Source organism: Ochotona curzoniae, unplaced genomic scaffold, assembly GCF_017591425.1.
Source record: "Ochotona curzoniae isolate NIBS_2020 unplaced genomic scaffold, NIBS_Ocur_1.0 contig_4792, whole genome shotgun sequence".
NCBI lineage: Eukaryota > Metazoa > Chordata > Mammalia > Lagomorpha > Ochotonidae > Ochotona > Ochotona curzoniae.
Genome location: NW_024466389.1, coordinates 1,254,183 through 1,281,891, shown reverse-complemented (window position 1 = coordinate 1,281,891; position 27,709 = coordinate 1,254,183). Strand labels below are relative to the sequence as shown.

Sequence of the window (27,709 nt, the reverse complement as noted above, 5' to 3'; positions counted from 1 at the left end):
AGGGGAGAGGTGGACAGGGCTCTGCATGACACCGCCATGGGGAGGTGCCCTGCTGGGGAAGGGGCAGAGGTGGCCCCATCAGCCTGGCTGGGCCCTGGGGTGCAGGGGAAGAGCAGCCTGAAGTGGTAAGGGGACTGAGCGCAGGGCAGACCTGGGCTGAGGTCGGGTGTGGCTCCCCAGCAGGTGCGCCTCAGGTGTGCGTGATGGCAGGCTTGTCCTAAGAGTTCTGCTTTAGCTCTGTGCGTGTGCGCGCACCCACGGCCTTGCCTGCCGCGTGCATGGCGTTGTGTGGGAGGTCGTGTGCGTGGGGGCAGGGTGTCGTGCCCACCTGGACTGTGCCACGCGCAGCCTTTATTTGCACTTGTGCACATAGTAACCCGTGACATATCCCAGGATGAAGATGACCCAGAAGAGAGCCAGTCCGCCCAGCAGCTTCATGGCCAGCCCCAGCTTGCCCGTGCACAGCTTCCGGGAGGTCCTAGGGCGAGAACCACCGGGAGGTGAGCCCCAGGCCTCAGGAGGGCACAGGAAAGGACACCCCAGACTCACCCCAGGGCTCTCACCTCTCACAACACGAGGCCTCCTCCAGGCCGGACACGGACGCCATGCTGACTTCCTCCCGGCTGCTGTCGTCCCACCTGCTGTAATGCACGCTGCTGTCCGGGGGCTGCATGCTGGGGGCCCACGGCGGCGGGGGCTGAGGCCTTCACGGGCAGGCGAGCGGACACTGGCGTCTCCGTGCAGCACAGCCCCATCAAGGGTAGTGGCCAAGCCGCGGCCTGGGTGCGAGGCAGGGGACAGGGCGCTCAGATGGGCTGGCGCTCCTGGCCGCATCGCCTCAGCTGACCCACAGGTGACCCAGTAGGCCGAGTGCTTAAGGAACTTGCCCGGGTCACCTGGGAGGGAATTCTAAGGTAGTCAGCCGCGGCTCAGGAACGGAAGAGACTCTGTTTCCATCAGGACTGGCTGGGGGCCGCACCTCCCCCCCGGAGGCCAGCACGCTAATCAGGGGAGGCCAGCAGGGCCGCGCTGCCCCTGGTAACCATCTTCCTCCCCAGCCCGCGCAGATAAGGCTGCCCAAGGAGGGGCAGCCAGCCAGGGGTGGCGGCTGGTACGTCCCGGCCCGGCCAGGGAGGGGGCCTGGCTCCCCAGGCCTGGGCAGCGGCTGCAGCTGTACCCACGGCCTACCCAGGGTACAGCCCCACCCCCACACCAGCTGCAAAGGAGGTCGGGGTTTGGGGACACGCCCCAGTGGTGCAGAGATGAGAGGCTCAGGGACAGCTGGGCGCTAGGAGCAGGGGCCCAGCAGCCCAGTCCCTGCTGCAGTGGGCGCTAGGAGCAGGGGCCCAGCAGCCAGTCCCTGCTGCAGTGGGCGCTAGGAGCAGGGGGCCCAGCAGCCAGTCCCTGCTGCTGTCTCTCCCAGCACTAGGCCACGCACCTGGACCCTGAGTGTAGACGGGGCGTGGCCTGGGACAGCATGCCAGGCCTTGGCCTCGCTGCTGCTGCTGGACCCTGGCCTGGCACCTCCCGCACCTTCCACCCTCACTGACCCGAGAGGGGTCAGGGCACCTGACACCAGGTCCGAACCGGCCGTGGGGGGTCCCGGGCAAGTAGTCCCCACTGCCAGGAAGGCTGGCCTGCCCCGTGACCCAGCACACAGCCCAGGCAGGGGGAGTCCGGCTGCTACAGAGCTCGGGGCAGCGTTCACGGGCAGTGTGCCCGTTAAGACACAGCACTCCTGTTCTAGGCCAGCACCACGGCTGACCACCCGCCTGCTCCCCGCAGTCAGCCGGGCACCCCACGGCACTGACCCCCGCCTGCCTCCCAGGCCTCCCTGGGAAGCTGCCTGCAGCTCCTAACAGGTTGTCGCCCCAAGCCTGGAGCTGTGTGTTCTGGAACCTCAGTCCCAGGCCGAGCCGCCATGCTCCAGCCTGACCAGGGGCAGTGGGATCCCAAGCCCGTGAGGCCCTGACCTGCTCCGGGGCCACGGCCAGGAGGCCGCCCCGGGAGCCGCCCCTGGCCCCAGTGGCCCCGGCCCCTGCCACGGGCACCTGGCGGGCCCGCACCCGCTGGGAGCAGAAGGCCAGCACGGCAAGGGCCCAGGGCGTCCTCGGGCGGTCAGCGGGAGCGGCCGGGCACATCCGGTCCCCGGAGGGCCGGGGCCGCCGGCAGCTCTGCCCACCTCTCCCTGCAGCCGCATCGGAGCTGGGGGCTGCGGCCCCGGCCGGGTGCCTCACCTGTGCCCAGGAGCGCGGCCGCCGCGCGATGGACGCCTCTCCAGGTCGGGGGCGTGGCCTGGACGGAGCCGGGGCGGGGCCTGGAGCAGGGCGGAAGCGGGCCGGCGTGGGCGGGGCCTGGGTGGGAGCGGGAGCCTGAGTGGACGGGGCCCGGAGAAGGGGCAGGGAGGAGGCGTGGCCTAGAGCCGGGCGGGGCTGAGCTGGCGTGGGCGGGGCCTGGGTGGGAGCGGGAGCCTGAGTGGACGGGGCCCGGAAAAGAGGCGGGCAGGAGGCGTGGCCTAGAGCCGGGCGGGGCTGAGCTGGCGTGGGCGGGGCCTAGCTGGGCAAGTGGGGCGGGGCCGGCGGGGGCGGGGCCAGAGGAGGGGCAGGACTTAGAGCCGGGCGGGAGTGGAGCTGGCGTGGGCGGGGCCAGAGGAGGGGCGTGGCCCAGAGCCGGGCGGCAGTGGAGCTGGCGTGGGCGGGACCTTGCTTGGCGGGTGGGGCGGAGCCGGCGGGGGCGGGGCCAGAGGAGGGGCGGGGCCTAGAGCCGGGCGGGAGTGGAGCTGGTGTGGGCGGGACCTTGCTTGGCGGGTGAGGCGGAGCCGGCGGAGGGGCGGGGTCTGGGTGGGCGGGATCTGGGTGGGCGGGGCCCGGCGCGCCCAAGGGATGTGCAGCTGTCCAGGTCTGCAAAGGGCCTCCTCCTCCAGGACAGAGGTTCGCGTCCTGGTCCCGAGACGCAGGAGCCGCAGGTGTGGCCCCCGTCCTGACCCCTGGGCCGGAGGTCCCGCAGCCTCGGGCAGCAGGGCGGGCACAGCAGGGACGAGGCCCACGGACGCGCGTGGGAGAAGCGGGGTTCCCTGTCCTGGCCCGGGCTCCCCACTGGAGCTCCTGTCCTGGAGGACTCCCAGCCTCTGTGGGGTCACCAGGGTCCTGGACGCGGAGGGTGGGCCAGGCCTCCTAGGGACCTGGGCTGGGGGACCCTGCTCCCTGTGGGGCACCCTCCCCCCATGCCAGAGAGGCCAGACTGCAGTCAACACCTAGTTTATTCGGACTCAGCCCTGCCCGGCTGCGGGGGACCAGGCCCAGCGGGCCTACTTGGATGGGGTCTTCTTGGACTTGATGGGCAGGGTGGTCTCCGACTGCTGCAGGGGTGGCACCTTGACTCCCTTCTGTTTCAGCTGGGTGTGGAAGTCACTCCGCTCCGTGATGATCCTCTGGGAGAGACAGCCTTCAGGGGCTGCCCTCACCCCTGCCCGGCTGCCCTCACCCCTGCTCCCCACTGCCCTCACCCCTGCCCGGCTGCCCTCACCCCTGCCCCGGCGGCCCTCATCCACCCCTACTTACACCCCTGCCCCTGGCTGCCCTCACCCCTGCCCTCACCCCTGCTCCCAGCTGCCTTCACCCCTGCCTACACCCCTACCCCTGACTCCCCACACCATTGCCTATGGCTTCCCTCACCCCTGCCCCTGGCTGCCCTCACCCCTGCCCCACCTGCCCTCACCCCTGCCCCTGGCTGCCCATACTCCTTCTCACAGCTGTCTACTCTCTTGCCCCTGGCTGCCCACACCCCCCACCTGCACCCTTGCCTGTGGCTGCCCTCACCCCTGTCTGTGCCTCTAGCACACACAGCTTCAGCTCACTGACCCTGGCCAACCTCGAATGCAAAATCAAGGACAATGGCTGACCCTGCCATAGGGTGAGGTGCTGGGGAGCAGGGTGAGGTGCCGTGGGGGGCCGTGGGGGGTGTATGGAGATGTGCCCCACACACCTCAGGCCCCTTGTCCTGGAGCCTACCCCTGGCCTGCCCTTTCAGACTCCAGAACTCCCTGCTCCTCTCCCTTCTTCCTCCTCCCAGCCTCTCCCTTCTCCTCCTGTCCCACTTCAGATCAGGAACAAGGCTGGAGGCCTTCCCCCAGAGCATCCTACCCCGGCCCCAGAGAGACACAGGTGTCTGAGACGCAGGGCACCTGTTGGGGTCTAAGGGCTGAGACTAGAACAGAAGCGGGGTCTTGCCCAGAGCCCCGGGCTGCCTTGGGGACGCACACCCTCTCCCGTGAGAAGCACCTTGGGGTGACTGCTGCTGCCCACCACCCCAAGCCTGGGGACCCTGCTCCTCCTCCAAGGCCTCTGGGGAGCCCCTGCAACTGGAGGGAGCCAGGCTGAGGGGGTTCCCTGTGTGTGGCTGGCACAGGTGGGCTGTGAGCAGGCTGCCCTCTGCCCTGGGCACACGGGACCAACCTGCAGGGCTTCTAGGATGTCGCTGTCCGTGATCTCGGTGGAAGACTTGAACCCCGTGACACTGAAGGTGGCCTGCAGAATCTTATTCCGCAGTCTCTCGAGCTGTGAGCAAAGGAAAAACACACACGGTGCCAGCCTTGGCCTTGGCGGGGATGGGGCGTGGCCTTGGCCTTGGCCTTGGCCTTGGCCTTGGCGGGGGGGGGGATGGGGCGTGGCCGTGGCCTTGGCCTTGGCGGGGACGGGGCCTGGCCTGCTGGCCATCGGCGGGTGTGAGCTTGGGCAAAAGGCTCTGCTGTGACCACTCGGCTCTGGGAGCAGGAACCTGCGGTGGGCAGAACCCAATGCGCCCAAACCCACTCTCTCCCTAGTGCCACTTCTTGACCCGCACTGGTTTTACAAAATGGGAAGAGGGGGCCTGGGACCCCAGCAGCCCAGGGGGCACTGGTTCATGACCCGGCTGCTCCATTCCTGGCCCAGTTCCCTGTGTATGGCCTGGGAAAGCCATGGAAAATGACCCAAGTGTTTGGGTCCCTGGTGCCTCTGTGGGGGCTGTGAGGAAGCTGCCGGCGGCCGGCTTTGGCCTGCCCGTCCTTGGCTGTGGTGGCCACGTGTGGAATGAAGCAGAGCAGCTCTTGAAACATCTCTCTCTCCCCGCCCCCCGCCCCCCATTTCTGGCACTCACTAACTCTGCTTTTAGAATACACACATAAAAAAAAAACCATGTAAACAAAAAACTCCCCCCTCCCGGCTTGGGGTGGTCAGCTCAGTGGAGGGGCCCAGTCAGCAGCTCTGCGCCTCCCGTGGGCTCTCCCTCTGGGCTCTCGTCCACGCGGTGCCGAGTGGGGCCTGCAGGTAAGATCACGGGACTAGTCCCAGCACCACCGAGGGTCTGGGGCTGCTGGGCCCACCGGCAAACGGCCGCGTGCGGGCAGGGCGACGGGGATGGCCAGCCTGGGAGAAGGCCAGCTTTGCCGCAGCATATGGCTGTGTGTTCGCTCAGACCGCCACCTGCAGGCCGGTCTCCCTCCTGAGTGCATTTTACCTCCTGCAGCCCAACCAAGACCTTCCTCCCTGGATGAACCCGGTACCTGCCCACGGCTCCTTGCGGACAGCACGTTCTGGGGCACCTCGCAGCCCTACCCTTCCTCCACCAGCTCCGAACAGGTGCGGGCATCCCAGGCCAAGCGGGCCGAGGCGAACCATAGCCCTGGCTGCTCTAGCCTGTCTCCCTGTGTGGGTGCGGGCTGGACCTACCCTGGCCTGGGTGCTTTCCAGGGCCACGCGGGCCTGCTGCTCTGCCTGCCGGATCACCTCATTCCGTCCCCGCAGGTCTTCCCACAGCTGCTTCTGCCTCTGTAGGTGATTGTGGTCCAGGTCCACCTGTTCCTGCAGCTCACTGACCTTGGCCTCCAGTTTGGTGATGACAAGACCCCGCCTGCTGAGCTCGCTGTCCAGCTCTGAGATTTGCTGCAGAGAACCAAGGAGGACCAGTTTCCCACCTTGATCCCACTCCTTCCCCCCAAATTGGCCGCCAGCTCTCAGGGCTGTCCCCCTGGCCCAGCTGACCGCATGGCCACATGCGTCGCCCTCGGGTGGCACTGCGGCCCTGGGCGGGTGAGGGGCTGCTGGTCAATGGAGCAGGGAAGATTCCGGCCTCAGCTCCCCACCATGGGGGCACCAGGACTGACTGACAGAGAGGGTGGGGACTTCCAGACTGCCTGCAGTGCCCAGTGTCAGCAGTGTCCCCAGCACCCACAGCAGACATAGCACCCACAGAGCCCTCAGCATTCATAGTGCCCACAGCGCCCACAGTGCCCACAGAGCCCACAGCGCCCATAGAGCCCACAGCACCCACAGCGCCCACAGTGCCCACAGTACCCACAGAGCCCACAGCGCCCACAGCGCCCATAGTGCCCATAGTGCCCACAGCACCCACAGCGCCCACAGTGCCCACAGCGCCCACAGCGCCCACAGCGCCCATAGTGCCCATAGTGCCCACAGCACCCACAGCACCCACAGTGCTCATAGCACCCACAGCGCCCACAGTGCCCATAGCACCCACAGAGCCCTTAGCATTCACAGTGCCCACAGTGCCCACAGCACCCATAGTGCCCACAGCACCCACAGTGCCCACAGCGCCCACAGTGCCCACAGCACCCACAGTGCCCACAGCACCCACAGCAGACATAGCACCCACAGAGCCCTCAGCATTCACAGTGCCCACAGCGCCCACAGTGCCCACAGAGCCCACAGCGCCCATAGAGCCCACAGCACCCACAGCGCCCACAGTGCCCACAGTACCCACAGAGCCCACAGCACCCACAGTACCCACAGAGCCCACAGCGCCCACAGCGCCCATAGTGCCCACAGTGCCCACAGCACCCACAGCGCCCACAGTGCCCACAGTGCCCACAGTGCCCACAGCGCCCACAGTGCCCACAGCACCCACAGTGCTCATAGCACCCACAGCGCCCACAGTGCCCATAGCACCCACAGAGCCCTTAGCATTCACAGTGCCCACAGTGCCCACAGCACCCATAGTGCCCACAGCACCCACAGTTCCCACAGCGCCCACAGTGCCCACAGCACCCACAGTGCCCCCAGCACCCACAGCAGACATAGCACCCACAGAGCCCTCAGCATTCACAGTGCCCACAGCGCCCACAGTGCCCACAGTACCCACAGAGCCCACAGCGCCCATAGTGCCCACAGTGTCCACAGCACCCGCAGGGCCCACAGCACCCACAGTGCCCATAGCACCCACAGTGCTCATAGCACCCACAGCGCCCACAGTGCCCACAGCACCCGCAGTGCCCAGCAGTGCCCAGCCCACACCTGACGGAGCAGGAGGTTATCTTTCTCAGTGAGATCTGTCAGCTCCTGGTGCTTCTTGTCTTCCCGGAGGCTGGAGAACTGCGGGACCCACAGGGCGGTCAGCTCCTGTGCTGCGCATCCACCTGCTCCCCTCCCTGACTCACCCCACCGGGAGCCCAGGGCACTGCTGAGGAAGGCACAGGGGAAGACAGGGGCTGAGGAGGTCTGAGAGGCCGAGCAGCCAGCCTTGAGCTGGCCCCAGGGGCGGTGGCTGAGTCCTGAGCTGGCCCCAGGGGCGGCAGGGTGCGAGGGCCCTGTGCCGGGGCAGCCACCTTGTCGGACATGGCCCGCAGCTGCTGCTTGCGTTCTCGGAGCTCCTTCTGCAGGGCCTCGTTCTCCGTGTTTATCCTGCGCATCTCCAAGTCCTGGAAGTTGAGCTGCCGCTCCAGGCTTGTGATGGCTCCTGGGGGAGCAGGCAGAGGCAGCACTGAGGCTGAGGGGCCGCCCGGCCCACTGCCTGGCCACAGGGCACCCTGGCTGGGCCCAGCCTACCTGTGGTCAGCGAGTATCTGTTCCTGGAGAGTTCCAGCTCGTGCTGGAACTCCAGGATGGCCTGCTCATACTCCTCCAGCTGCGCCATGAGCTCCTCCTCAAAGGCCTCCATCAGGGGGTAGCCAGGGGGCCTGAAGACCTCCTCCTCCTCCGTCAGCTCCCGCTGCTCCTCCTCCTCCTGCCCCTCCTCCTCCTGCTCCTCCTCTTCCTCCTGCGTAGCCCCTCTCTCCCCGGCTAGCTCCCTCTCTCTCCCACCCTCAGGCTTCCGTTCCAAGCCCTCTTCTTTCTGGATGCTGTCCAGAGCTGGCTCCTTGGCCGCCTGCAAGGCCTGGGACTCCCCCTGTGTCTGGGGGGAGGAGAAGGAGCAGGTGAGTCCCTCTGGTGGTGGGGGCTCCTCCACTCGGGCACCCCATCCCAGGCTGGACCTGCCGGTGCAGCTTCAGAGGTCCCCAGAGCCATAGTCCGGGGCAACCGGCGGGCCTCGAGCCCACCAGCTCACTGGTTCCTCTGAGAGCCCATCCTGGGGACCACTTCCCAAGGGCCGGGGCTGTCCAGGCCCTGGAACCTCCCCCTCCCCGGGGCAGCCCTGCGGAAGCCACTGGCCTTGGCTCCCGGCCATTCCAGACCTCAGTGCGCAGCTGCAGCTCCTGGTCCCGTTCTGACACCTTCATGAGGCTCAGCTGCGCCAGCTTCAGCGCCGCTTCTGAGGGCCGCCCTGTAAGGCCCTGGGTGCTGCCTCTGCTTGCCCACTGTTCCCGCACCCAGGCAGGGCCCCAAGTGGGTGCTGCTTTGGTGGGCAGGGCAGCCACCTACAGAACAGCATGGGTGGGGGCGGGGCTTTGCCACCCCACAAGGGGCCTTGCAGTGGGGCTGGGGGACACTTCATGCCAGCTCTGGGTCCACAAGGACTCCGAGGCAAGGCACCGCACCTGAGAGTGGACAGCAGAGGCCGGCTGGCCGGGCAGGCTGACTGAAGTGGCACTGCCCACGAGGCCCAAGCTGGGACTCCCTCCTGCACTCCCCAGAGGCGATCTGGGCCCCTCTGCCCTTCCCCTCTGTCAGCTGCGCCTGGTGCCTGCAGTGCATCGCGGGGCGCGGCCTGGGCCACCCTGGGTGGGGGGAGGGCACAGGTCCCTGCCGACCTTTGGTCCGGAGGAGACCCTTCAGCTGCTTCCTCAGGGCCTCCCTCTCCTCCTGCAGCGCCAGCAGCTCCTCGTCCTTCTTCCGGACCTGGGTCTCCAGCGGGGCCAGGCGCCGGAGCTCCTCCTCGAGCTGGTGCAGGCGGTGGTCCTGGGAGGGAAGGCGGGCACCGCTGGGCCGCTGGCCACAGCCCCCAGCACGGCGTGCCCGCCCCCAGAACTCAGATGGGGCAAGTGCCGCAGGACATGAGCTTTAAGGAGTGGAGCCATTGGGAAGGGGTTAAACTCTCACCAGAGTGGGCCGACCCCTTGCCATTTGACCCCTGCCTCTCACACCTGCTTGCCCGTGGGGGACACAGATGGGTGTGGCCCACCAAAGGCCAAATCAGTGGGGCTGCCAGCCGGTGGACATGAGCTCCTCGAAGGGGGGACTGAGTAAACCCCTTTTCTTCACTCGGTCCCAGCCTGGGTGTGTGGATACAGCCACAGGAGGCAGATGGGACTGGGCCCCCAGCTTTGAGAGGCAGGCACAGGCTTAACTGCCCCGAATCGGCCGGTGGGGTCGGGGGTGGTGGGGTCAGGGGGGTAGGTGGGCCAGAGACCTCGGTCATCTGAGGGATTCGGAGAAAACCGCAGGTGGGACCTGGGGAAAGAGCTGAGGGGAAGGGACAGAGAGGGGAGGGGGAGGGGAGGGACATGGGGTGTGGGGAGGGGCGTGGGGAGGGGAGGGACATGGGGTGTGGGGAGGGGAGGCCGCAGAGCAAGCCTGGCTCTGCCTTGGTGCAGGGACTCCAGGAATGGGCAGCCTGCAGACTCCTTTTCTGCTTAAAGATGTAGGTGACACACAGGGAATCTTGCTGCTGCGTCACTCCCCTCCAGGTCTCCCACGTGGGTGCAGGGACCCCAGCACGTGGCCCAGCCTGCACTGCCTCCTGGGCATGTTAGCCTGGACTGGTGCTGGGCCCTCCCGCACGGGCTGCTGGCGGCACACGCAGTGGCTTACCCAGAGCGCCACAATGCCGGCCCTACTGTGTGCTATTCTTGCAACTTGCTATCTGAGATGCCACACGATAATGTGGAGATGCGTTTCTCCATCTGCCCACGGAGACTACTGGAAAGAGGGCGCCTGTGCGGGGGCTCCGAGCCACGCGGAGCCCGCTGGTCGGTGCAGGTGCTGTTGGCCTAGGAGCTGGGGATCCTAGCAGAGTATGTGGCGTTCCCGGGGCAGCCAGAAGGACCGAGAAAACCTGCTGAGCCTGCAGCTGCTTTTAAGGGAAAGTTACTAGCTGGACAAGCCTCTAGCATGACTGATGGTGATGGGGTTCCCGGCTCAGCAGCTGAGAAAGGACCTGCTCCCCTGAGTCCCGCATGGTGTGGGGTCCAGGCACCCGAAAACTTGTCCGAAGCAGGCCCCATTCCCAGAATGTAGCACCCCCAAGGGGAGAAGGAACCCACATGGCTTTGGAAGGACCCGAGTTTGTGGTTAGTTTTCTGGAGGTGTCATGGTGGAGTTGTGGGTTAAGCTGCCGCCTGCAGAAACTGGCATCCCGCACTGAGGCGCCGGTTCAAATCCCACTGCTGTCCTCCAGTGCGGCTGCTTACTAAGATGCCTTAGCAAGGCAGCACAAGACAACCCAAGTAGCTGGGTCCCTGCACCCACGTGGGAGACCCAGGAGGAGCTCCTGGCTTCAGCCTGGCCCGGCCCTGTCTGCACAGCCATTTAGGGAGAGGACATCACCAATGGAAACCTTTCTCTCTCTGTTTCAGTTTGGAATCCCCCGGGAGACTCCAGGTGCCCCCCCACTTAGGCCAGCCCTTCTGGGGTGACAGACTGCAGGTGAACAGCCCCAGGCCCACGTAGGGGGACAGCAATGGGGACCACAGGCCAGTGTGTCTCGCAGGAGCGTCACCAGGAACCACACGTGACTTGTGAGTGAATCACTGGGCCTCCAGCTGACAGTGAACCCTGTCCCCAAGGTGGAACTTCCGGGTCAGCTGGGGGTCGCACGTGCTGGCGCCCTGCCCCTCACACGTGTGGGCAGGGACCAGGACCGCTGACTGGACCAGACACAGACCAGAACCCTCCCGGGCAGGAGGGTGGCACCATTACCTTCTCGTGAATGACCGAGAGGTACCAGGGCACCCTCTTTGTCGGGGGGCTCTCGGCGACCACCGAGCCACTGGGGATGGGACTGCACGTCTGTGACTCCTGCGTCCTGTGCGAGCCCCTCAGCTCGTACAGGCTCTTACTGGCCGGGAGGAGGCAGCCTGCAGAGGAGCCGGCGGGTGTCCTTGAGGCTCCGCCCCCGGGCTGCCCAGCTGCACCTGTGACCTCCCCTGCGGAGGCTGGCATCGAGAGAGCCAGGTGGGATAGCAGGGCACCCAAGCTTCCCCATGCAACCCGGGGCCGCCCCCCAGCGCCTCAGCGCCCCGTCTTATTCTGAGATGAGAGCGGGGCAGGTTCCCCACCAAGGATCTGATGGTGCGGACCTGTAGCATCCAGCCCCTAAAAGGGACTCTGGGTGGCAGCTGGCCACTGCAAGGCCTCAGGAGGCACTTGGTCCCAGGAAGTTGGTCTCCGGGGCAGGAGCAGGTGCTCCCAGGTGGCGGGGGAGCTGGCCCTGCGTTCAGCCCAACCTCCCCTGCCAAGCAGTAGCAGAGACCCCGGGAGCTTCCTCACCGTCCTGGCTCCTGTCCGAGACGCGTCTGCCCAGGAGTAGGTCCTCAGCCCTGCGGATCTCCGAGCTGATGCACAGGTCCCGGGGAAGGCCCTCCAGGGCGGCTGGATCTACAGGTCCAACACGCTAGGGTGGCCCTCTTGGTGGGTGTTGGGACTGAACACCCAGTACAGGGGCGTGGGCCCTGAAGGCTCCCCGGGGGTGCACACCCATGCAAGCCTTTGCAGGAGGGTGGGGGACACAGGGCAAGCCCAGGCCCCAGGACTGGGGGGTACGATTCATCTGGACTCTGACTGAAACCCCCGGAGACCCTGAGCTGGCCAACTGTGTCTGGGCCCCCCGTTTTCGCGACAACAATGCACCCCTTCCAAGTGCTTGCTCCTGATAAGCTGTCTGGCCATAGGAGCCATTTTCCAGAAGCTTCCAGAACCTCCAACCATTTCCATCTCCCCACTGGTTCTCCAGGACACACGGGACCAGGTGTCCCTGCCGCCTGCCCAAATGGTGCCCTGACCCAAGCAGAGGGGGTGTCCAAGCAGCAGCCCAGGCCCCACACAGGCTCGCGTGAGCCAGGAGGCAGGCCCGGACCCTGTCTCTCACCAAAGTGGGACGTGGACGTGGCCCTGGTGCTGAACTGCGGGCAGCCGGGGCGCAGGAGTACCCCCTTCCCCGGCTCTTCTGCAGGCGGCTCCACAGCAGGCTTAGGCTGCAGGGTGGGCAAAAAGAGGCTGGCGCTCTGAAGCGGGCTCGGCCCCTGGGGCCTGCAACCCCCCACTCCGGCCCTGTGCCCGGCTCAGGTGTGAGCCTCCCTCTCTGCAGCAGCTGCCTGGCCTGTCCCTTCCCCCAGGCGGCCACTGGCCAGGTTCATCCCACTGCCCTGGGAACAGGACAAGCAGGTGGCTGTGCCCGCCCCCAAGCCCCTGCCATTCCCTGTGTGTGCCACCTTCCCAGTGCTGCCGGGGACAGGCTCAAGCAGCCTGACGCAGCGCCGGGCTTGGTGCAGTCTCCAGTCTGGCTTCTGGGCATCCCGGCCGGCCACCATCTGCAGCGCCATCAGGCCCTTGGCCATGGAGTTGGGGCCCCAGCTGAGCTTCTTGGTTTTCTGAGATAACATCAGGGAAGCCAGACTGCTTGCCCAGCAGTGGAGACAGCCCCGTGGATCTGTCCTTGGTGTGGCCCAGAGCGTCCAGGGACACGCGTGGACAGACGCCGGACCCCAAGGTTGCACGTCCCAGGCGATGCAGTACGTGACATCACAGGCGTTTCCATAGAAACCAGCAGCTCTCTGCTTTCTGCAAGGCGGTTCCCATGAAATCTCGGGGTGTCACAGGTCTGGGTGTAGCCTGAGGCCACCAGCGTGACACTCCGTTTTCTGATCTTTTCCCGCAGTCCCAAGCCACTCCCGGCCGCCTTTATTCCGTTTTTTAGTTTTTTATTGCCTAACATCCAACACAGCCTTAATGGCTTTGTTACAATTCTGGTATCTTTGGTTAAAATGCACGATTTAGAAGCATTCCTTTTTATTTTTAGAGATCTGGGGTGGGGAGGCAGGGCTGGTGTTAGGTGTTATAGCGTAATGGATTAAGATGCTGACATCCCATTTGGCTGCTGGTTCGAGTCCCAGCTGCTCCACTTCTGATCCAGCCCTGTGTTAACAGACTAGGAGAGCAGTGGAGGATGGTCCAGGGCGTGGGCCCCCACACCCATGTGGGAGACCTGGAAGAGGCTCCTGGCTCCTGCACCCACCCGGGAGACCTGGAAGGGCGTGGGCCCCTGTACCCACCCGGGAGACCTGGAGGGTGTGGGCCCCTGCACCCACCCGGGAGACCTGGAAGGGCGTGGGCCCCTGCACCCACACAGGAGACCCGAAGGAGACTCCTGGCTTCTGCATTCCAGCAAGCCCCGTTTAACCATTGCAACCAATGGGGAAAGAGCCAGCAGATAGAACATTCATCCTCTCTCTGCCTCCTCCCACCACGCCCCTCCCCACCCCGGCCTCGGCCTTTCAAATCTCATTCCCCGAGTGGCTGCGACGGCTGAGGCTGGGACAGGACAAAGCCAGCACTTGGAATCTCACGTGCGGCAGGGACCTAAGCGCATGGACCTGTTGCCGTCCGAGCAGCACTAGCAGGGAGCTGGGTCAGAAGTGGAGCAGCCGGGACTTGAACTGCTGGCCGCATGGGACACCATCACCTTAGATGGCCACTTAACCTCTGTGCCCTAGAAACGTTTCTCAAAAACTGAAAATGTTTTCGTTTGTTTTTTAAGAGTTGAGGCAGGAGGACCAGTGAAGTGGCCTAGTGGCTCGAGTCCTCTCCTTGTATGTATTGGAATCCCATATGGGCGCCAGTTCATATCCCAGGTGCTCCACTTCCCATCCAGCTCTCTGCTTGTGGCCTGGAGAAGCAATCAAGGAGCCAAAGCCTTGGGACTCTGCACCCGTGTGGGGGACCCGGAAGAGGCTCCTGGCTCCTGGCTTTGGATCAGCTCAACTCTGGCTGTTGCAGACACTTGGGGAGTGAACCAGAGGATGGAAGATCTTCCTCTCTCTCTCCTGCTCTCTGTAAATCTGACTTTCCAATAAAAATAAGTAACTTTTAAAAAAAGAGGGAATTGGGGCAGAAGGAGGGATGGTTGCCTCCCACCAAACCCCAGAGTGAGGAGACACAACACTAAACTACGGCATTGCAACCACTAAAACGGAATTGTTCCAGAGAGTAAGGAAGTGGGCAAGTGCCATTTGGTTTACCCCTGCACCCTACCCCAAGTGCCTGTGGTACCTGGAGCCGGGCAGGGTCCACAGAGGGTTCCCCAGTGGATGAGAGGCTGGGACTCGAGTGCCTGGGCAGTCACAGCTGCCTCCCAGGCTGCGGGAACAGGACACTGGTGGACCAGAGCCCAGTCCTGAACCCAGGCATGCTGTCATGGGGTCTGCACGCTGCCATGGGGCCCTGCACGCTGCCATGGGGCCTGCACGCTGCCATGGGGCCCTGCACGCTGCCATGGGGCCCTGCATGCTGCCATGGGGCCCTGCATGCTGCCATGGGGCCCTGCACACTGCCATGGGGCCCTGCACGCTGCCATGGGGCCCTGCATGCTGCCATGGGGCCCTGCACACTGCCATGGGGCCCTGCACACTGCCATGGGGCCCTGCATGCTGCCCAGGGGCCCTGCACACTGCCATGGGACCTGTCAGCTGACATTGCAGACCTGACCCTGCCACACCACAGCCACCTCTAGCCACACGGCTCAGAGGCTCGAGGACATAGCCGTTCTACGTGGCCATCCACATGCACCGTTGGCCTCCTGGGCTGGGCTGCACTTCCCTGCGGACGCTGGCTGCAGCGGGGTGAGCTCGTGCACGCCCCATGGCTTTCCCTTGCCTTTTGCCGGCCATGGGCAGTATTCCAGGGCTTTCCATGTCCTGCCATCTCCTGGCTCACTTTCAAATTTGCATGTGAGTTAAATGTGAAAAGCTTTCTTTTTAAGATGTATTTTTCTTCCTTTAAAAAGCAGAGTATGAGAGAGACCTTCATGTGCTGGTTTACTCCCCAAAGGACCGCAGCGGCCAGAGCTGAGCCCCGAGGAACGCAGCAGCTGAGAGCTTCTTCCGAGTCTCCCACATGGGAGTACAGCCCTGGAACCTGGCCATCCTCCACTGCCTCCCCAGGCCTTAACCGGGACGGCCAGGGCGTGAACTGGTGCCCAGTCGGAACGCCAGCTCCACAGGTGAGGTTGAACATGCTATGCCAAGGCGCTGGCTCCCTGCAGACTTACTTGTATTTGTTCTAAAGGCAGAGTTACAGAGAGGGGACTTGGGGAGAGAGAGATCTTCCGTCTGCTGGTTCACTCCCCAAACGGCCCTAACAGCCGGGTTTGGGCCAGGCTGAAGCCAGGAGCTGCCCCTGGGTCTCCCACGAGCAGGGGCCAAGCACTTGGGCCACCTCTGCTGCTTCCCCAGGCCAAGCAGGGAGCTGGTTGTGAGCGGGGCAGCCGACACTGGAACCAGCACCCGTATGGGATGTTGGCAGTGCGTGATGCCTTAACCCACTGCACCGCAGCACCAGCCCTGCGAGAGGCTGTGGGCCATCCTGGCTGGCAGTGCCTTCTCAGTGGGCCGAAGTTCCACGCTGACAGGGGTGTTCTTGAAAACACGCATGCTGCACACTTCCTGCCCGGTGTCTAAGAAACCATTGCTGGGCCTGTTTTCTGGAAGATGCGTTCCATTTGCTCCTGAAAGGCGCTAAGTTCCAGCCCTCCTGCCGGGTTCTGGGGTCCCTCTTGAGTTCCAATTTGCATGTGAACATCCGGTCTTCCGGATTGCGTGTGAAGACCCCTGCACCCGCCGGTGGTCTCGGCTGCTTCCCAGCGCTGGCAGTGTGACTCCGCAGCAACAAGTAACTGCAGAGAAAATCTTCATGCATCACCTCCGTGGCGGCTGATGGTGTGGGGGCTTGCCTGGTCTCCCCTCGTCCCTCTGTGCTCACCCCCATGCCCGGGGGTGACCCGCACCCAGGGGAGAGGTGCCACAGGTGCAGGAGCACCGGGCTGAGAGGCAGCGACACACTCCCGGACAGCGACAGCCGCTCCGCTCTCACTGCGGGGTTTGCTGTTTCATTCTATCTGCTTGTTTGTTTACTTCTTCGGTCACTGCACAAATGCCCAGCATTTTTGGTCCAAGCTGGACCAAAGCCAGGGGCCAGGAATGCCATCCGAGTCGTCCCTGTGGGTGGCCGGGACCAAGTGCTTGTCACCATCTGCTGCCCACGCACGCGTGCACAGGCGGCAGGGTGGGAAGCAGAGCCGGGACTCAAACCACGATGGGAGTGGGCATCCGGGCCGGCTCTTGACAACGTGCCGAATGCCCTCTCGCTGCCCCGTGTCGTTGAGGTGGGGGTGCGATGGGAAAGATTCAGATCTTGCAGCCGCGACCTGGGAGTCACCTCCTTTCCGTCTGATTCTGAGCTTCTGCCTGTCGGTGTTTTGGGGTGCATGCGTGTAAGACACCCCGCCTCTCTGCCGCGCAGTGCCACTCCTCTGAGAGCAGGACGAGTATCCATCTTCTTAGGATACCATTTCATATTGTATTTTCCCCATCCACTCGTTTCTAACCCGTGTCTTTGTTAAGTTCTAATATCTATCTACAGAGAGGGGCCTCTTGAGGCCTTACCCCCAAATGCCTGCCAGGGTGAGGCCAGAAGGGGCCCCGCAGCTGTCGACCCACCAGGATCTCCCGTGTGCGTGGCAGGAGCCTGGGGACCCGGGCATGACCTGCTGCGGCCCGGATGTGTTAGCAGAATCCTGGATGGGAAGCGGAGTCGCTGGGACTTGAACCGGCTCTGCTACGGGATGACGCTGGCAGCCCGAGGCAGCTCAAGCTTGCGTCCCCACCTGCCTGAGCCTGGTGCCCGTGGCAATCAGTTACCATATGCCCTGGCTGCCGGTGCCCCTGGGGAGCCTCCTGCCCCGTGGCCCCATGGGACAAAGCCCTCTGGGACATGGCCACGCCTGGCCTGCAACATGGAGTTTCTTTTTATACAGCATTTCCATCTGGCAGCACCCAGAAGGCCTCACGGTGGGTCTCCCCCGTGGGCAGCACGAGCAGCAGCCCCCATGACTGTTGCTCCGACACGTACACGTGTGGACGCTACATGAGGGAATAAAGCCAGAACTGGGGTCAAGCCAAGGGAGCGGAGGTACAGGACGCACCTGTCCAGCCCTGAGCAGTCAGCCGGCAGAAACACTCCTGCCCAGGGCACCCAGGGCACCCAGAGAAAAGGCAGGGCCAGCTCATCTGTAAACTACACATCGGGAGACGGAACACAGCGGGTTAAGCCACCGTCTGTGACCCATCTGAGCTGGTCCTGGCTGCTCCACTTCTGATCCAGCTCCTTGCTAATGTGCCTGGGAGAGCTGTGGAGGCAAGACCAGCCCCCGGGCCCTGTGCCCATAGAGGACACCCAGCTGGAGTTGTCCTGCCTTCTGCCTGGGCCTGGGCACTGTGTGACCCTCTAGGGGATAAACCAGTGGATGGAAAATCTGCCTCTGCTGGGGCACCAGGGCCCAGGGTGGCCCCAGGAAGGAGGGGGCAGGTCCAGGACCTGGGCCCCGATGGTCTGAGGGTCAGCCGCTGACCCTTCCCACAAATGTGGCCGTGGGAGCACAGTGGAGCCCCCACAGCCCAGCACGCCGGTTCTGCCATGCACGAGGCCCTGCCAGGGTATGCTCTCACCCAGCGGTCCTAGGGCAAGAGCTGGCCCTGCCCTGCCCATCACTCAGCCGTCTCTGCCCACCGCCCATCCAGACGCAGACATACACAGAGCCAGAATGTGATGGAGAACACTTGAACAGAACCACAAACAAGGCCGACTCACCACATAGAAAAGGGTATGGTTTTATCAAAGATTGGCGTGCTGGGGCCCCGAGGGGTGCCCCCGCCAGCACCTCAGAGGCAGGGCTGGGGGGACGCGTTGGGGGTGCCCGCCAGCACGTGGGGGCAGGACTGGGGGGACGCATTGGGGGTGCCCGCTAGCACCCGGGGGCAGGGCTGGGGGATGGTTCTCACGCTGCTGCGGGGCGCTCAGGCTCGGATTGATGGAGCCGTGTCCTCCTCCAACTCCAGCAAAACGTGGCTTCTTGCTTTGGATGGACAACAGATGGCCACCGCGGTGTGGGAGCAGCTGGGAACACGGAGGGGTCCTCAGGTCCAGCAGAGGCCACCCCAGCTCCTGCCCACAGAAGAGGGGGCGGGGCCAGAACCAGGCAGCCGACCCCTTGCACCTGCTGTCCAGGCCGCTCCTTCGGCACAGGGCGACCCCCGAGGCGGAAGGCTCGCGCTGGGTCCCTCAGGAAGGCCACGCAGAGGGCTCCTCGCACACGCGGACGGCCACCCGGTGTCCCCCGTGTCCCTAGGCACGCTCCTGAGGCCCAGGCGGCGGGCGTCCGCTGTCCACGGGGCCCCAGTGTCCTCTTGGGAACGGCGCCCGGAGGTCCTGCCTGCCGGGGCGGCTCGTGCGGGGCGCGCGCGGCGCCAGGGGGCGGCCAGGCCCTGCTCAGTGGCTCTCGGCGTCCGCGAACTCCTCCTTGATGGGCTGCCTGCGGGCCTTGCAGTCGGGCAGGTCAAAGCCGAAGTCGGCCCAGTCGTCGGGGCCCGCCGGGGCGCCGGGGCCGCGGTTGGGAATGGTGATGGTGTGGCGCACGCGGAAGTGCACAGCCTCCATGACGCGCTGGCCCGAGCTGCCCATGGCCACGGCCGTGCTGCTGCTGGAGCGCAGGAGCTGCTGCCCACAGTCGTGGCCCTGCTTCAGGTCCTGCAGGCCCCGCCAGATGGTCATGCGGTACTGGTCGGGGATCTTCAAGGCTCCCAGGTCCTGCAAGAGCCCAGGACCACCGTGGGCGGAGCAGGGGGTCCGCCCGCCCGCCTGCCCTCCACAGGAACCACTCTGGGGCGGTGCGGAGCGGGAGAGAGGAACGTCCATCACAGCTCCTCTTCACCGCCTGTCCCCCACCCTGCCATCACGCCCCGCACATGCCACACCACCAGACCGGAAGAGCAAGCCAACCACACCCTGGGCGTCCGCCCCTGGTGTAGGGGAGGGAGGTTAGTGAACACACAGACATGGCCACACTCGGAGCGAGCTGCAGCTGGCCCCTGCTCCCTCTGGAAAACTCCCATCTCGAGCCTGTACCCCTGGACTGGGGGCTGGGGCCTCTAGCTGGGGAGTGGGGCTGCAGGGTGCTGCGAAGCACGAATTAGAGCCCTGCTCCCGAGATCTGGGCTTCTTGTGTGTCCCCTGGCTGAGACTGTCATGAGCTGCAGTGGCCCAGGACACCAGCACGTCTCTTGGGACCAGCATCTAGACCACTGGAACGCCCGCCGGCCCTGTGCGTCTGCTTGTGCTTGTCTGGCCGCCTGCCTCTGCGGGCCAGGCAGGTGCATGCGTGCTCTGGCTCGCTGTGCCTGGCTGCCGGCGCCAGCCGACCACGCGCGGCCAGGGCCCCGCTGGCCCTGTGGGGTGGGAGTTACCTCTATCGTTAGGTTCTGCAGGTGGTACATGTTCTGTAAGCCCTGCGAGGTGAAATACTCGATGCAGTTGGGGCACCCCAGTCCTGTTAAAAAACTGCAGAGAAGGCTTCAGACATGCAGCCGCGGTGCCTGTCCAGGGCCCGGCTGCACATCCTCCTGGTGGCTGGGCACTGGCCCGGCTGCACATCCTCCTGGCGGGCTGGGCGCTGGCCCGGCTGGGCTTCCTGGCCGCCCTCTCCCTCTGGGGCAAAGCTGCAGCTCCCTCGGGACACAGGGGACGGGGCAGGAGCCCCCGGGGTTAGTGCACAGGGGGACAGCACGAGCCGGGGCTGGCGGTGTCCTACATACCTGACGAGGCTGGGGTCGGCATGGTAGGGTGGTGGTGGGGTGCAGTGGGACCCCGAAACCGCGGACTGGGAGCTGTGGCTGCCGTTCATCTCGCTGTGGGCCGGTACAGCGTGGCCGTGGGTGCCAAGCATCCCTGGGCCTGGACAGGAAGGCAGCAAGGCTGTCACAGAGACCAAGCTCCAGGTGCCAGGAGAGCTGGGCACTCCCACAGCCAGCCAGGGGCCGTGAGGTCCACCTGCACCCTCAGGAGGATCTTCCAGGACTAAAAGTCCCAAATGCCACCTCTGTGGGGCCCCTGGTGGGGCCTTGTGTCATTAACCCATTGCAAGAAAGTCTGCTGATGGCAACATGCAGACCGTGTGAGGGTAAGGACCCTGCCCCCCGCAAGCCCCTCCAGCCGCCAAGAGCAGGTGCAGGCCCATGAGCGAGGGTCACCCCCGACCCCCCGGAGTGCATGGCCATGTCCCACTGCTGCAGTCAGGCAGCCAACAGGAGTATGGCCCATGGGTCCTGGGCCTAGCAGAAACATCTAGAATTAGGCCTTCTCCACAGCCCGGGGACTTACCCATGGGCCCCAGGTTGGGCCCGGCCGCTGAGCTGTGCGGGGGAGGCTGGCCCACCAGCTGGTTAACCGAGGGCAGCTTGCCGAGGGCCCCATGCGACTTGCTCATGGACGAGAGCACAGGCCCGTAGGATGCAGGCTGCACGTGGCTCCTGCTTGGGAACAGCAAACACGTTGGCACCTCACCCCACTGGGACGCCTCTGCGGAAGCCCCCAGCCCCGGGGGACTGTGGGGGGACCCCTCACCTCCCAGGCACAGCACAGAGCGGCTTCCACCCCAGCAAGCCTCTCCACCCCTGCTTTCAAGCCCAGGGATGGCAGGGAGTGGAGGCGCGCCTCCTCGCCCCAGCGCTCAGAGGTGCCCCCCCCCCGCCTGCCGCCCCCTGCCGGCCGGCGCACTCACGGCCTCTGCAGGAGCTGCTGCTGCTGCCGGTACGATTCCACCAGCGGCTGCGGGACCAGCTCCATCAGCTCCAGGCTCTCCTTGACTTTCATCAGGATCTCGAAGTTCTCCCGGCCGCGCACCTGGACACACAGCACAGGACACCTGGCTGCTTGCACCCTCCTGGGGGGCTCCCTGAGCCCCTTCTCCTGCCCCACTGAACCCCCTGCCCTGGACCCACACTCAGACCCCACTGCCAAGGCGGCACCCACAAAGGCACTGCAGAAACCCTGAACCAACAGGGAATGAAAAGCTCCTAGTGGGGCAGGTGTTTGCTGAGGTCCTCGCGTGGTTCCTGCCAGCACACGTGCTTCCAGTGGGCTTTCTGAAGCCCCACGCCCCTGCCCCACCGTGCTTGGCTGGCTGGCCTCAGAGCTGCCCGCTGGCCGGGCACGCCTCCCGCCTGCCTGCGGCCTGCCCCACTCACGTGCATGCAGTACAAGTCTTCATCACAGTGTCGCCGCTTCTTCACGGTGGGGCCCAGCGACGGGATGGCAGGGGGGCTCTGCTTGAAGGCTGGTGGGTGGGCAGGGAGGGCTAGCTGAACCATGGGAGGAGCCAGGGCAGCTGGGCAGTGGGGGACACCTGTTCCCTGCCCCCCGGGAACCGGGCCTCCCGTGTGTGCAGCCCATGGACCCTGACCCTGGGTGCTGGACCCAGGTCAGGGCCTGGGAGAAGTCCTGGGCCTGAGGCTCTGGAATTACATGACCTGTGTCCCCCAGACAGGCTCACACTGTGTCCCAGCCCTGCTGGCCTGGGGGCGGGCGGCCCCATCCTGGGGGCTCCCCCAGCACCCTGGCCGTGTCCCAGCCCCTGTGGCCTGGGGGCGGGTGGCCCCATCCTGGGGGCTCCTGTCAGCACCCTGGCCGTGTCCCAGCCCCTGTGGCCTGGGGGCTCCCCCAGCACCCTGGCCATGTCCCAGCCCCTGTGGCCTGGGGGCGGGTGGCCCCATCCTGGGGGCTCCCCCAGCACCCTGGCCATGTCCCAGCCCCTGTGGCCTGGGGGCGGGTGGCCCCATCCTGGGGGCTCCCCCAGCACCCTGGCTGTGTCCCAGCCCCTGTGGCCTGGGGGCGGGTGGCCCCATCCTGGGGGCTCCCCCAGCACCCTGGTGGTCACGTTGCTCACCACGCTTGCTGGCCGCCCCGTTCTTGGCGCTGCTCTCGCTCAGGGCCTGCTGCTCGCGGTAGTGGTCCTCGTCGGCTTTGCGGTCTCGGCCAGGGCAGGCACAGATACGGCCCTCAAAGGAGCGGCGGCCCAGCACCTGCCCGCTGTCGGGCAGGTACAGCACACACTGAGCTCCGGGGCTCAGCCCCTGCCCACCTCGGACCCTTGGACGGGCCTCGACGGGCCGGAGAGTGAGGCCAGGGGTCCCAGACGTGAGCCAAGGCTTCCCAAACCCGACCCAGCCAGAGGATCAGCTCCTCTGGGATGGAAGCCAGGCCTGCAGGCCTCTGCCTCAGGTCACTAACACAGCACCCCTTGAGCACCCCAGGCCCGCCCCCACCATCTCTGCTCTCTATCATGCCTGCCGTCTCCCCGCCCACCGTCTCCCCCCACTCACTCCCGGGTCTCCAGGGTGATGATGATGAGGATGGGCCTCCTGTTCATGCCCCCGACGCAGCTGCTGTTACACATGAAGTTGTACAGGATGGTGGTGAATTCTGTCCCCACCTGTACAGGAGAGGCCGAAGGAGGCCTGGGCGTCAGCGTGTACTGACGTAGGGGCAGCTACACACCCACCACCCATCTGCCCATCCACCCACCATCCTGTACAACCACCCACCATCTGTCCACCCTGTCACCCAGGCACATGTCAGGCAGTGGGTGCTGTGCTGGCTCTGGACCCAAGGGGGAAGCTGACCCACTGTCTGCTCCCAGGGCAACACAGAGCCCCACGGTCAGTGCCAGATGCCAGAAGCCGCGCATGAGTGCACAAGGCCCTGATAATGACACCTACTGGGCACACCTGGGTCCCTCTAGGCAAAGGGTTGCGAGTGCTGGCCAGAGCTGCCGGACCCCTGACAGTCTGATTCCCAGGGGTTGTGGCAGAGCCGACAGGGGAACCTGGGCCTCTGGGCCTCTTGCAAACACAAGTGGGGACCGGGTCCTGCTCTCTGGCTCAGGATGTGGACTGGAGCGGGAGGACAGCAGCCTTTCCTGGAACCACCACCAGAGGGCGGGAGAGCCTCGCTTTCCAGGACCCAGCAGGCGGGGTGGGAAGTGAGCAGGAACCATAGGCTCCCGTCAAACCCAGCCCTGGGGAAGGGGGTCCTGGGGCAGCGTCTCGCCGGCCTCCTGTCCCAGCCCCTCCCTTCTCAACCCCCACAGTCCCGAGGCTGCCCCCTGCACCCAGGAGTGCATTCCTATAGTGCCTCACATGAGCTGGGAATGGAGGCTGTGGCGCTGAAAGTGGGTCCAGGGCAGAATGCTCAGCCTCTCCTGGCCAGACCTCTGCACCCCACTTCAGCCAGCACCCTAACCTCTGACCCACACCCCACCTCCAGCATGCACCCCACCTCCAGCCTGCACCCCACCCCCAGCATGCACCCCACCTCCAGCCTGCACCCCACTTCCAGCCAGCACTCTGACCTGCACCCCACCTCCAGGCCCCTGCCGGCCTGCCTCTCTCAGCTGAGTGGAAGTCTCTGTTCCCATGAGGCTGTGACCTGACCTTCCCACACCCACGGCCCTGGCTGCTTTGGCAGAGCTGGGGTCTAGGTGGCCAACAGAGGGCCTTTGCCCACCATAGCCTAGTCCGGGCCAGGAGGGCAGGGCCCTGGGACCAGCAGATGTGCAGCAAGCGTGTCCCAGGGGGGTGCCCTGCCTACCTGGGGCGGCTCGTAGGGCACCACGACGCTTTGGCGGCCCGTGACGGGGTCGTCCACGTACTGTGCCAGGTTGTTGCCTTCTATGCGGATGAGGTGGCTGGCCGGGGCCGACTGTCCTGCCGGGAGGGGAGCTGCTTCAGGAGGCGCCCACTGCACGTCACTGCCCCAGTGAGCCCCAGGCTGGCTGGCAGCCCCGGAGCCCTCGGCCCTGGGCTCTGCTGCCCAGGTCCCCTGCTAAACCCAGAGGAGCTCAAGGCCTCGCCAGGCACCCTGGGGAAACCTGGGTGCCCACAGGCTCCCCTCGTACCAGAAGGCCCAACGGTGCCCTCACCTCCTCCCAGCCCCCCAAGACCTGCTGCTCATCACTGGCAGGGAGGAAGGGCCTAGATGAGGCACCTGCTTCTGGGGAAGCCCAGGAGACTATCAGCTGGGGAGACCGGGCAGGGAGGACAGTCGGCCAGGGCACTGTCAGGCGGGGACCACGGCCCACCTTCATTGAAGTCCCTGCCCAGCTCGTGGTTGGGACAGCGTCTCACAATGTCGGTTACGTGCTCAGCCTTCTTGTAGACAGGCATGGCTCGGACGGCGGTGCCAGGGGGTGGCGGGCTGGAAACCTTGACCTGGATGGGGCACGTCTTGGCGATCTGGCAGTACAGTTTCTTCAGCAACGGAGAGTACTGCAGGAGAAGGGGAGCGGGCAGTCCGCAGGAGCCCCCATGGGAGCCCCAGCCCTGCCCAGGGACCTCGGCAGCCGGGCAGCCACCAGAGAGCCACCACGCTGTCCACGTCATGGGAGAGATCAGGGAAGGCCAGGAATGCGGGGAGGAGGTGCCGGGGGGCGGGGAGCGGCTGCAGCCGGGCAGGCCCCACCACCAGCCACCCTACTCACCCAATGGCCCTGGAAAGGGGTGGGTTTGCTGTATCCCCATGCCTCGACTTCCCCGGGGAGCTGCTGGGGTGAGGGGGCAGGCTCTGGCAGGGGCGGCCCAGGGACAGGACACCGTGTTGGCTTGGGGAGTCCCAGAGTCGCCGGCCGCTGTTGTTGGGGGCTCTGACCACGGCCCCAGCATCCTATCCACCGCCCCCCGCGGGATGCCCTTCCTGCCCTGGTGTCCAGTCCGGAGACCCAGGCCTTCGGGACCACTTGGGCCTCCCGAGCGGGCTGCCTCCCCCGGGGCCTCTGTGTGTGCAGCACACCCCGAGTTCAGAGTGCAGGGAGATGGGACCGGTGAAGTGGTGCAGCAGGCTGAGTTCAGCTACTGGGCTTTCTGCTTAGCTCCCTCGGCTGCAGCCCGGAGGCAGCAGGTGCCAGCTCAGGACGCGTGAGTCTCTAGCTCGCACACGGGAGACCGAGTGGGACCCCACGCTGCTGCGTTCAGCCGAGCTGTGATCATCGGGGGAGTGAGCCAGACTCGAAGATTCCCTCTTTGCTAAGTTTTTCAAGCAGATGAGAATAAATCAATAAAACACTCAAACAAAATCAAATGCAAGAAATAGCCTTAGGAGAGCTGCCTCAGTCCTGGCAGAGGCACCAGCTCAGGCTGCAGCCCCTCCTAGCTGAGGCGGTGGTCCAGCTCAGGGCTGCAGCCCCTCCTAGCTGAGGTGGTGGTCCCATGGCTTTTGGGTGCCCTGTCCCTGGGCTTGCGGGCTCCCAGTGTCCTGGGCTCATGGGCACATGGGCTCCTGGTGCCAGCACCCTGGGCTGGGCCTCTGGCTTCTCAAGGAGGCACCTGGCAGCCTGCTTCCATCTCAGCCTGTTGGGGACAGGAAGGAGCAGGGATGGGGTGAGCCAGGTGTTCACACGAGGACACAGGGCCAGGGTTGCAGAAGGAGGTTCCAAGGCATCTCTGAGGCCCCGGGACAGCTACCAAGCATTTACACAGCACCTACTGTGTGCAGAGCCCTGGGGAAGGTGGGGGGCTGGCACCACCGCGCCATCTCTCGGCAGTCACGTGTCTGCTGTGTGCAGCTGGGATTCAGCCAGACCCATTCATCGCACACTCCTGCGGCCTTCCCAGGTCCAGGGACGTAAGTGCCAGGGCCCCAGCCACCAGTCCAGAGCACAGCCCAGTCCACTGGCCTCACACACAAAGTCCTCAGAGCATGTCCCGCCTTGGGCAGCTCCACTGTCCCATGCAAGGAGCTAGGTCAGTGTCTGCTGAGAACCTGTGGCTGGCTGGGCCACCGGCCAATCCGGGCAGAACAGGCTGGGGGTGGGGGTGGTGGACGTACTTGGTGGCCTTTCCCCTGGAGCCACCCTTGGAGCTGGGCAGCCTGCCCCACGTACATCCTCACTGTGCCATGGCCACCCCTGGGCAAGGCAGTACCTGCTCCCTGCTGGGGCAGCTACAGCTTGCAGAGGGTGGGGGTGAGGAGGGACTCCAACGGGCTCCCAGGCCCCCCTTGCCCTCCCTACCCAAGGTTAGCCATGTTGTGGCATCGCCCAGCCAGTGCTGCAGCCCACGGCCTAAGAGGTGAGTCCTTGTGCATGAGCTGTGCAGGATGGGTTGTGGTGTGACGAGCCCGTGGGCATGGTCCTCACCTGTTGAGGGGAGGGGATGCTGCCTAGGCCCCTGCACCCCAACCCCACAGGACAGAACCAAGCCCCCACTGGAGCAGGTGCGCCCCAGGTGGAGACACTGCCAGCCCCTGGCCCTGGTGGCAAAACCCCTCGTCCCCTCCCCCAGGACCGCTTCTCCTTCCTCTCACACCCCACTCCATGCTGGCTGGTCTTCTTGTCCACTTGCCTAGGCAGCAGCAGTGGGCCCCCACTTCATGCGTTGCAGCCTGAGGTAGTGGCTGTGGAGCAGGCTCCATGGCCTGGGGAGCAGGCAGAGGTTGGGGGCCTGGGCTAGGGCTGGACAGGCAGGGGCAGCTACCTGCAGCCCCAGAAGGTCTAGGAAAGCCAAAGGCACACGGTCAGGCCAGAAGCCACGGGGATGGGGGGTCAAGCAGACGCCCTGCCCCAGGGGAGCCTGGTGGCCACGGACTGTCCTGGCACCCAGCATGCAGCTGGATACCAGGACTCAGGGCTGAGGGGCAAGCTGCCCAGCCTGGGCAGATCCTAGCCCCTGCTCTATCCACTCCACACCCCACAGAATGCCTTGGTCCCCTCGGGGATTCCCCCCGGCCCACTGCTCCTGTGGCCCTCGGGGTAGGTTGTACCAGGGCTGCCCAGCCTGACCAGGGGCCTCTAGCTGGCACAGCTGAGTCCAGGGAGGCATGAGTGCCCCTGGCTAGAGGCCAGCTCCTTCCCCGCGGACCCTCTGGGCTGCAGGACTCCCTGGCCTCGGGGCCACGCCGCCTCCTGCCTCCTTGGACCGCTAGATGGATGTGTTTCAACAGATTCGGAGCCGATAAAATCCTGTTTATCTTCGGCTGTTGACACGCAGCCGCCTGGACTTGCCTGCTCGGGATGCGTGTATTCCGTCTGCTCGCGGCAAGTGCTTTGCCCAAACCCCCAGCTGTTCCTCGCCTCCCCACCTGGTCCAAGATGGACCGGGCCTGGCTGGGTGCCCCGGCTGCCAGGGATGGGCGGGGGCGAGGAGGTGGGGGCCGGGCACGGGGGCCGTAGGTTTCTCGCTCCCCGGCAGCTGGGTGCCTGGCACGGGCAGGTTTGGGCAGGAGGACAGCGAAGAAGTGATAATAAGTTGTCCGTCATTTTCCCGGGACATGTAGCTTCTTGCAAACCGCAAATACCGTTAACCAGCCCGGTGAATCTGTTACAACAGATGCTGGGGACGGGCCTGCCGTGCCACGCCGCTTTTCCAGACGGCTTTGTGCAGCAGCTACCCGCCTCCCGTGCATATGTGTGCACGCGCGTGTGCGAGGCTCTAAGCCATATCCACGCCACGGACACCCCCTGC

The 27,709-nt window shown here is 65.3% G+C and overlaps 3 protein-coding genes across 5 annotated transcripts in view; all 3 read right to left on the bottom strand.

Moving 5' to 3' along the window:
• Window positions 1–331: 331 nt before the first annotated feature.
• On the bottom strand, window positions 332–2,298 carry SMIM1 (small integral membrane protein 1 (Vel blood group)). Its single transcript, XM_040987817.1, has 3 exons — window positions 2,238–2,298; window positions 564–779; window positions 332–478 (listed from the first exon to the last, which is right to left on the bottom strand). The coding sequence occupies exons 2-3, from the start codon at window positions 671–673 to the stop codon at window positions 352–354; spliced, it is 237 nt and encodes a 78-aa protein (XP_040843751.1). The 5' UTR covers window positions 674–779; window positions 2,238–2,298; the 3' UTR covers window positions 332–351.
• A 1,009-nt stretch (window positions 2,299–3,307) lies between these two features.
• Window positions 3,308–12,751, bottom strand: CCDC27 (coiled-coil domain containing 27). Its single transcript, XM_040987590.1, has 12 exons — window positions 12,620–12,751; window positions 12,238–12,343; window positions 11,640–11,747; window positions 11,070–11,227; window positions 8,949–9,080; window positions 8,447–8,545; window positions 7,821–8,166; window positions 7,601–7,731; window positions 7,290–7,367; window positions 5,709–5,921; window positions 4,455–4,556; window positions 3,308–3,430 (listed from the first exon to the last, which is right to left on the bottom strand). Exons 1-12 carry the CDS (start codon window positions 12,749–12,751, stop codon window positions 3,308–3,310), a joined length of 1,728 nt encoding a protein of 575 aa, XP_040843524.1.
• Window positions 12,752–18,650: 5,899 nt separating this feature from the next.
• Window positions 18,651–27,709, bottom strand: part of TP73 (tumor protein p73) — a 31,237-nt gene continuing 22,178 nt past the window's right edge. Inside the window, exons 4-13 of one of the 3 annotated variants that reach the window (XM_040987805.1) lie at window positions 24,334–24,520; window positions 23,844–23,959; window positions 22,577–22,686; window positions 22,141–22,283; window positions 21,443–21,531; window positions 20,977–21,098; window positions 20,577–20,725; window positions 20,012–20,150; window positions 19,664–19,757; window positions 18,651–19,007 (exon numbers count right to left, since the gene is read on the bottom strand). In XM_040987805.1, coding sequence (XP_040843739.1) covers window positions 18,690–19,007; window positions 19,664–19,757; window positions 20,012–20,150; window positions 20,577–20,725; window positions 20,977–21,098; window positions 21,443–21,531; window positions 22,141–22,283; window positions 22,577–22,686; window positions 23,844–23,959; window positions 24,334–24,520 — 1,467 coding nt within the window. In that variant the 3' untranslated portion in view covers window positions 18,651–18,689. The remainder of the gene's footprint in view (window positions 19,008–19,663; window positions 19,758–20,011; window positions 20,151–20,576; window positions 20,726–20,976; window positions 21,099–21,442; window positions 21,532–22,140; window positions 22,284–22,576; window positions 22,687–23,843; window positions 23,960–24,333; window positions 24,521–27,709) is intronic. The other 2 variants (XM_040987806.1, XM_040987807.1) reach the window with 2 other exon arrangements.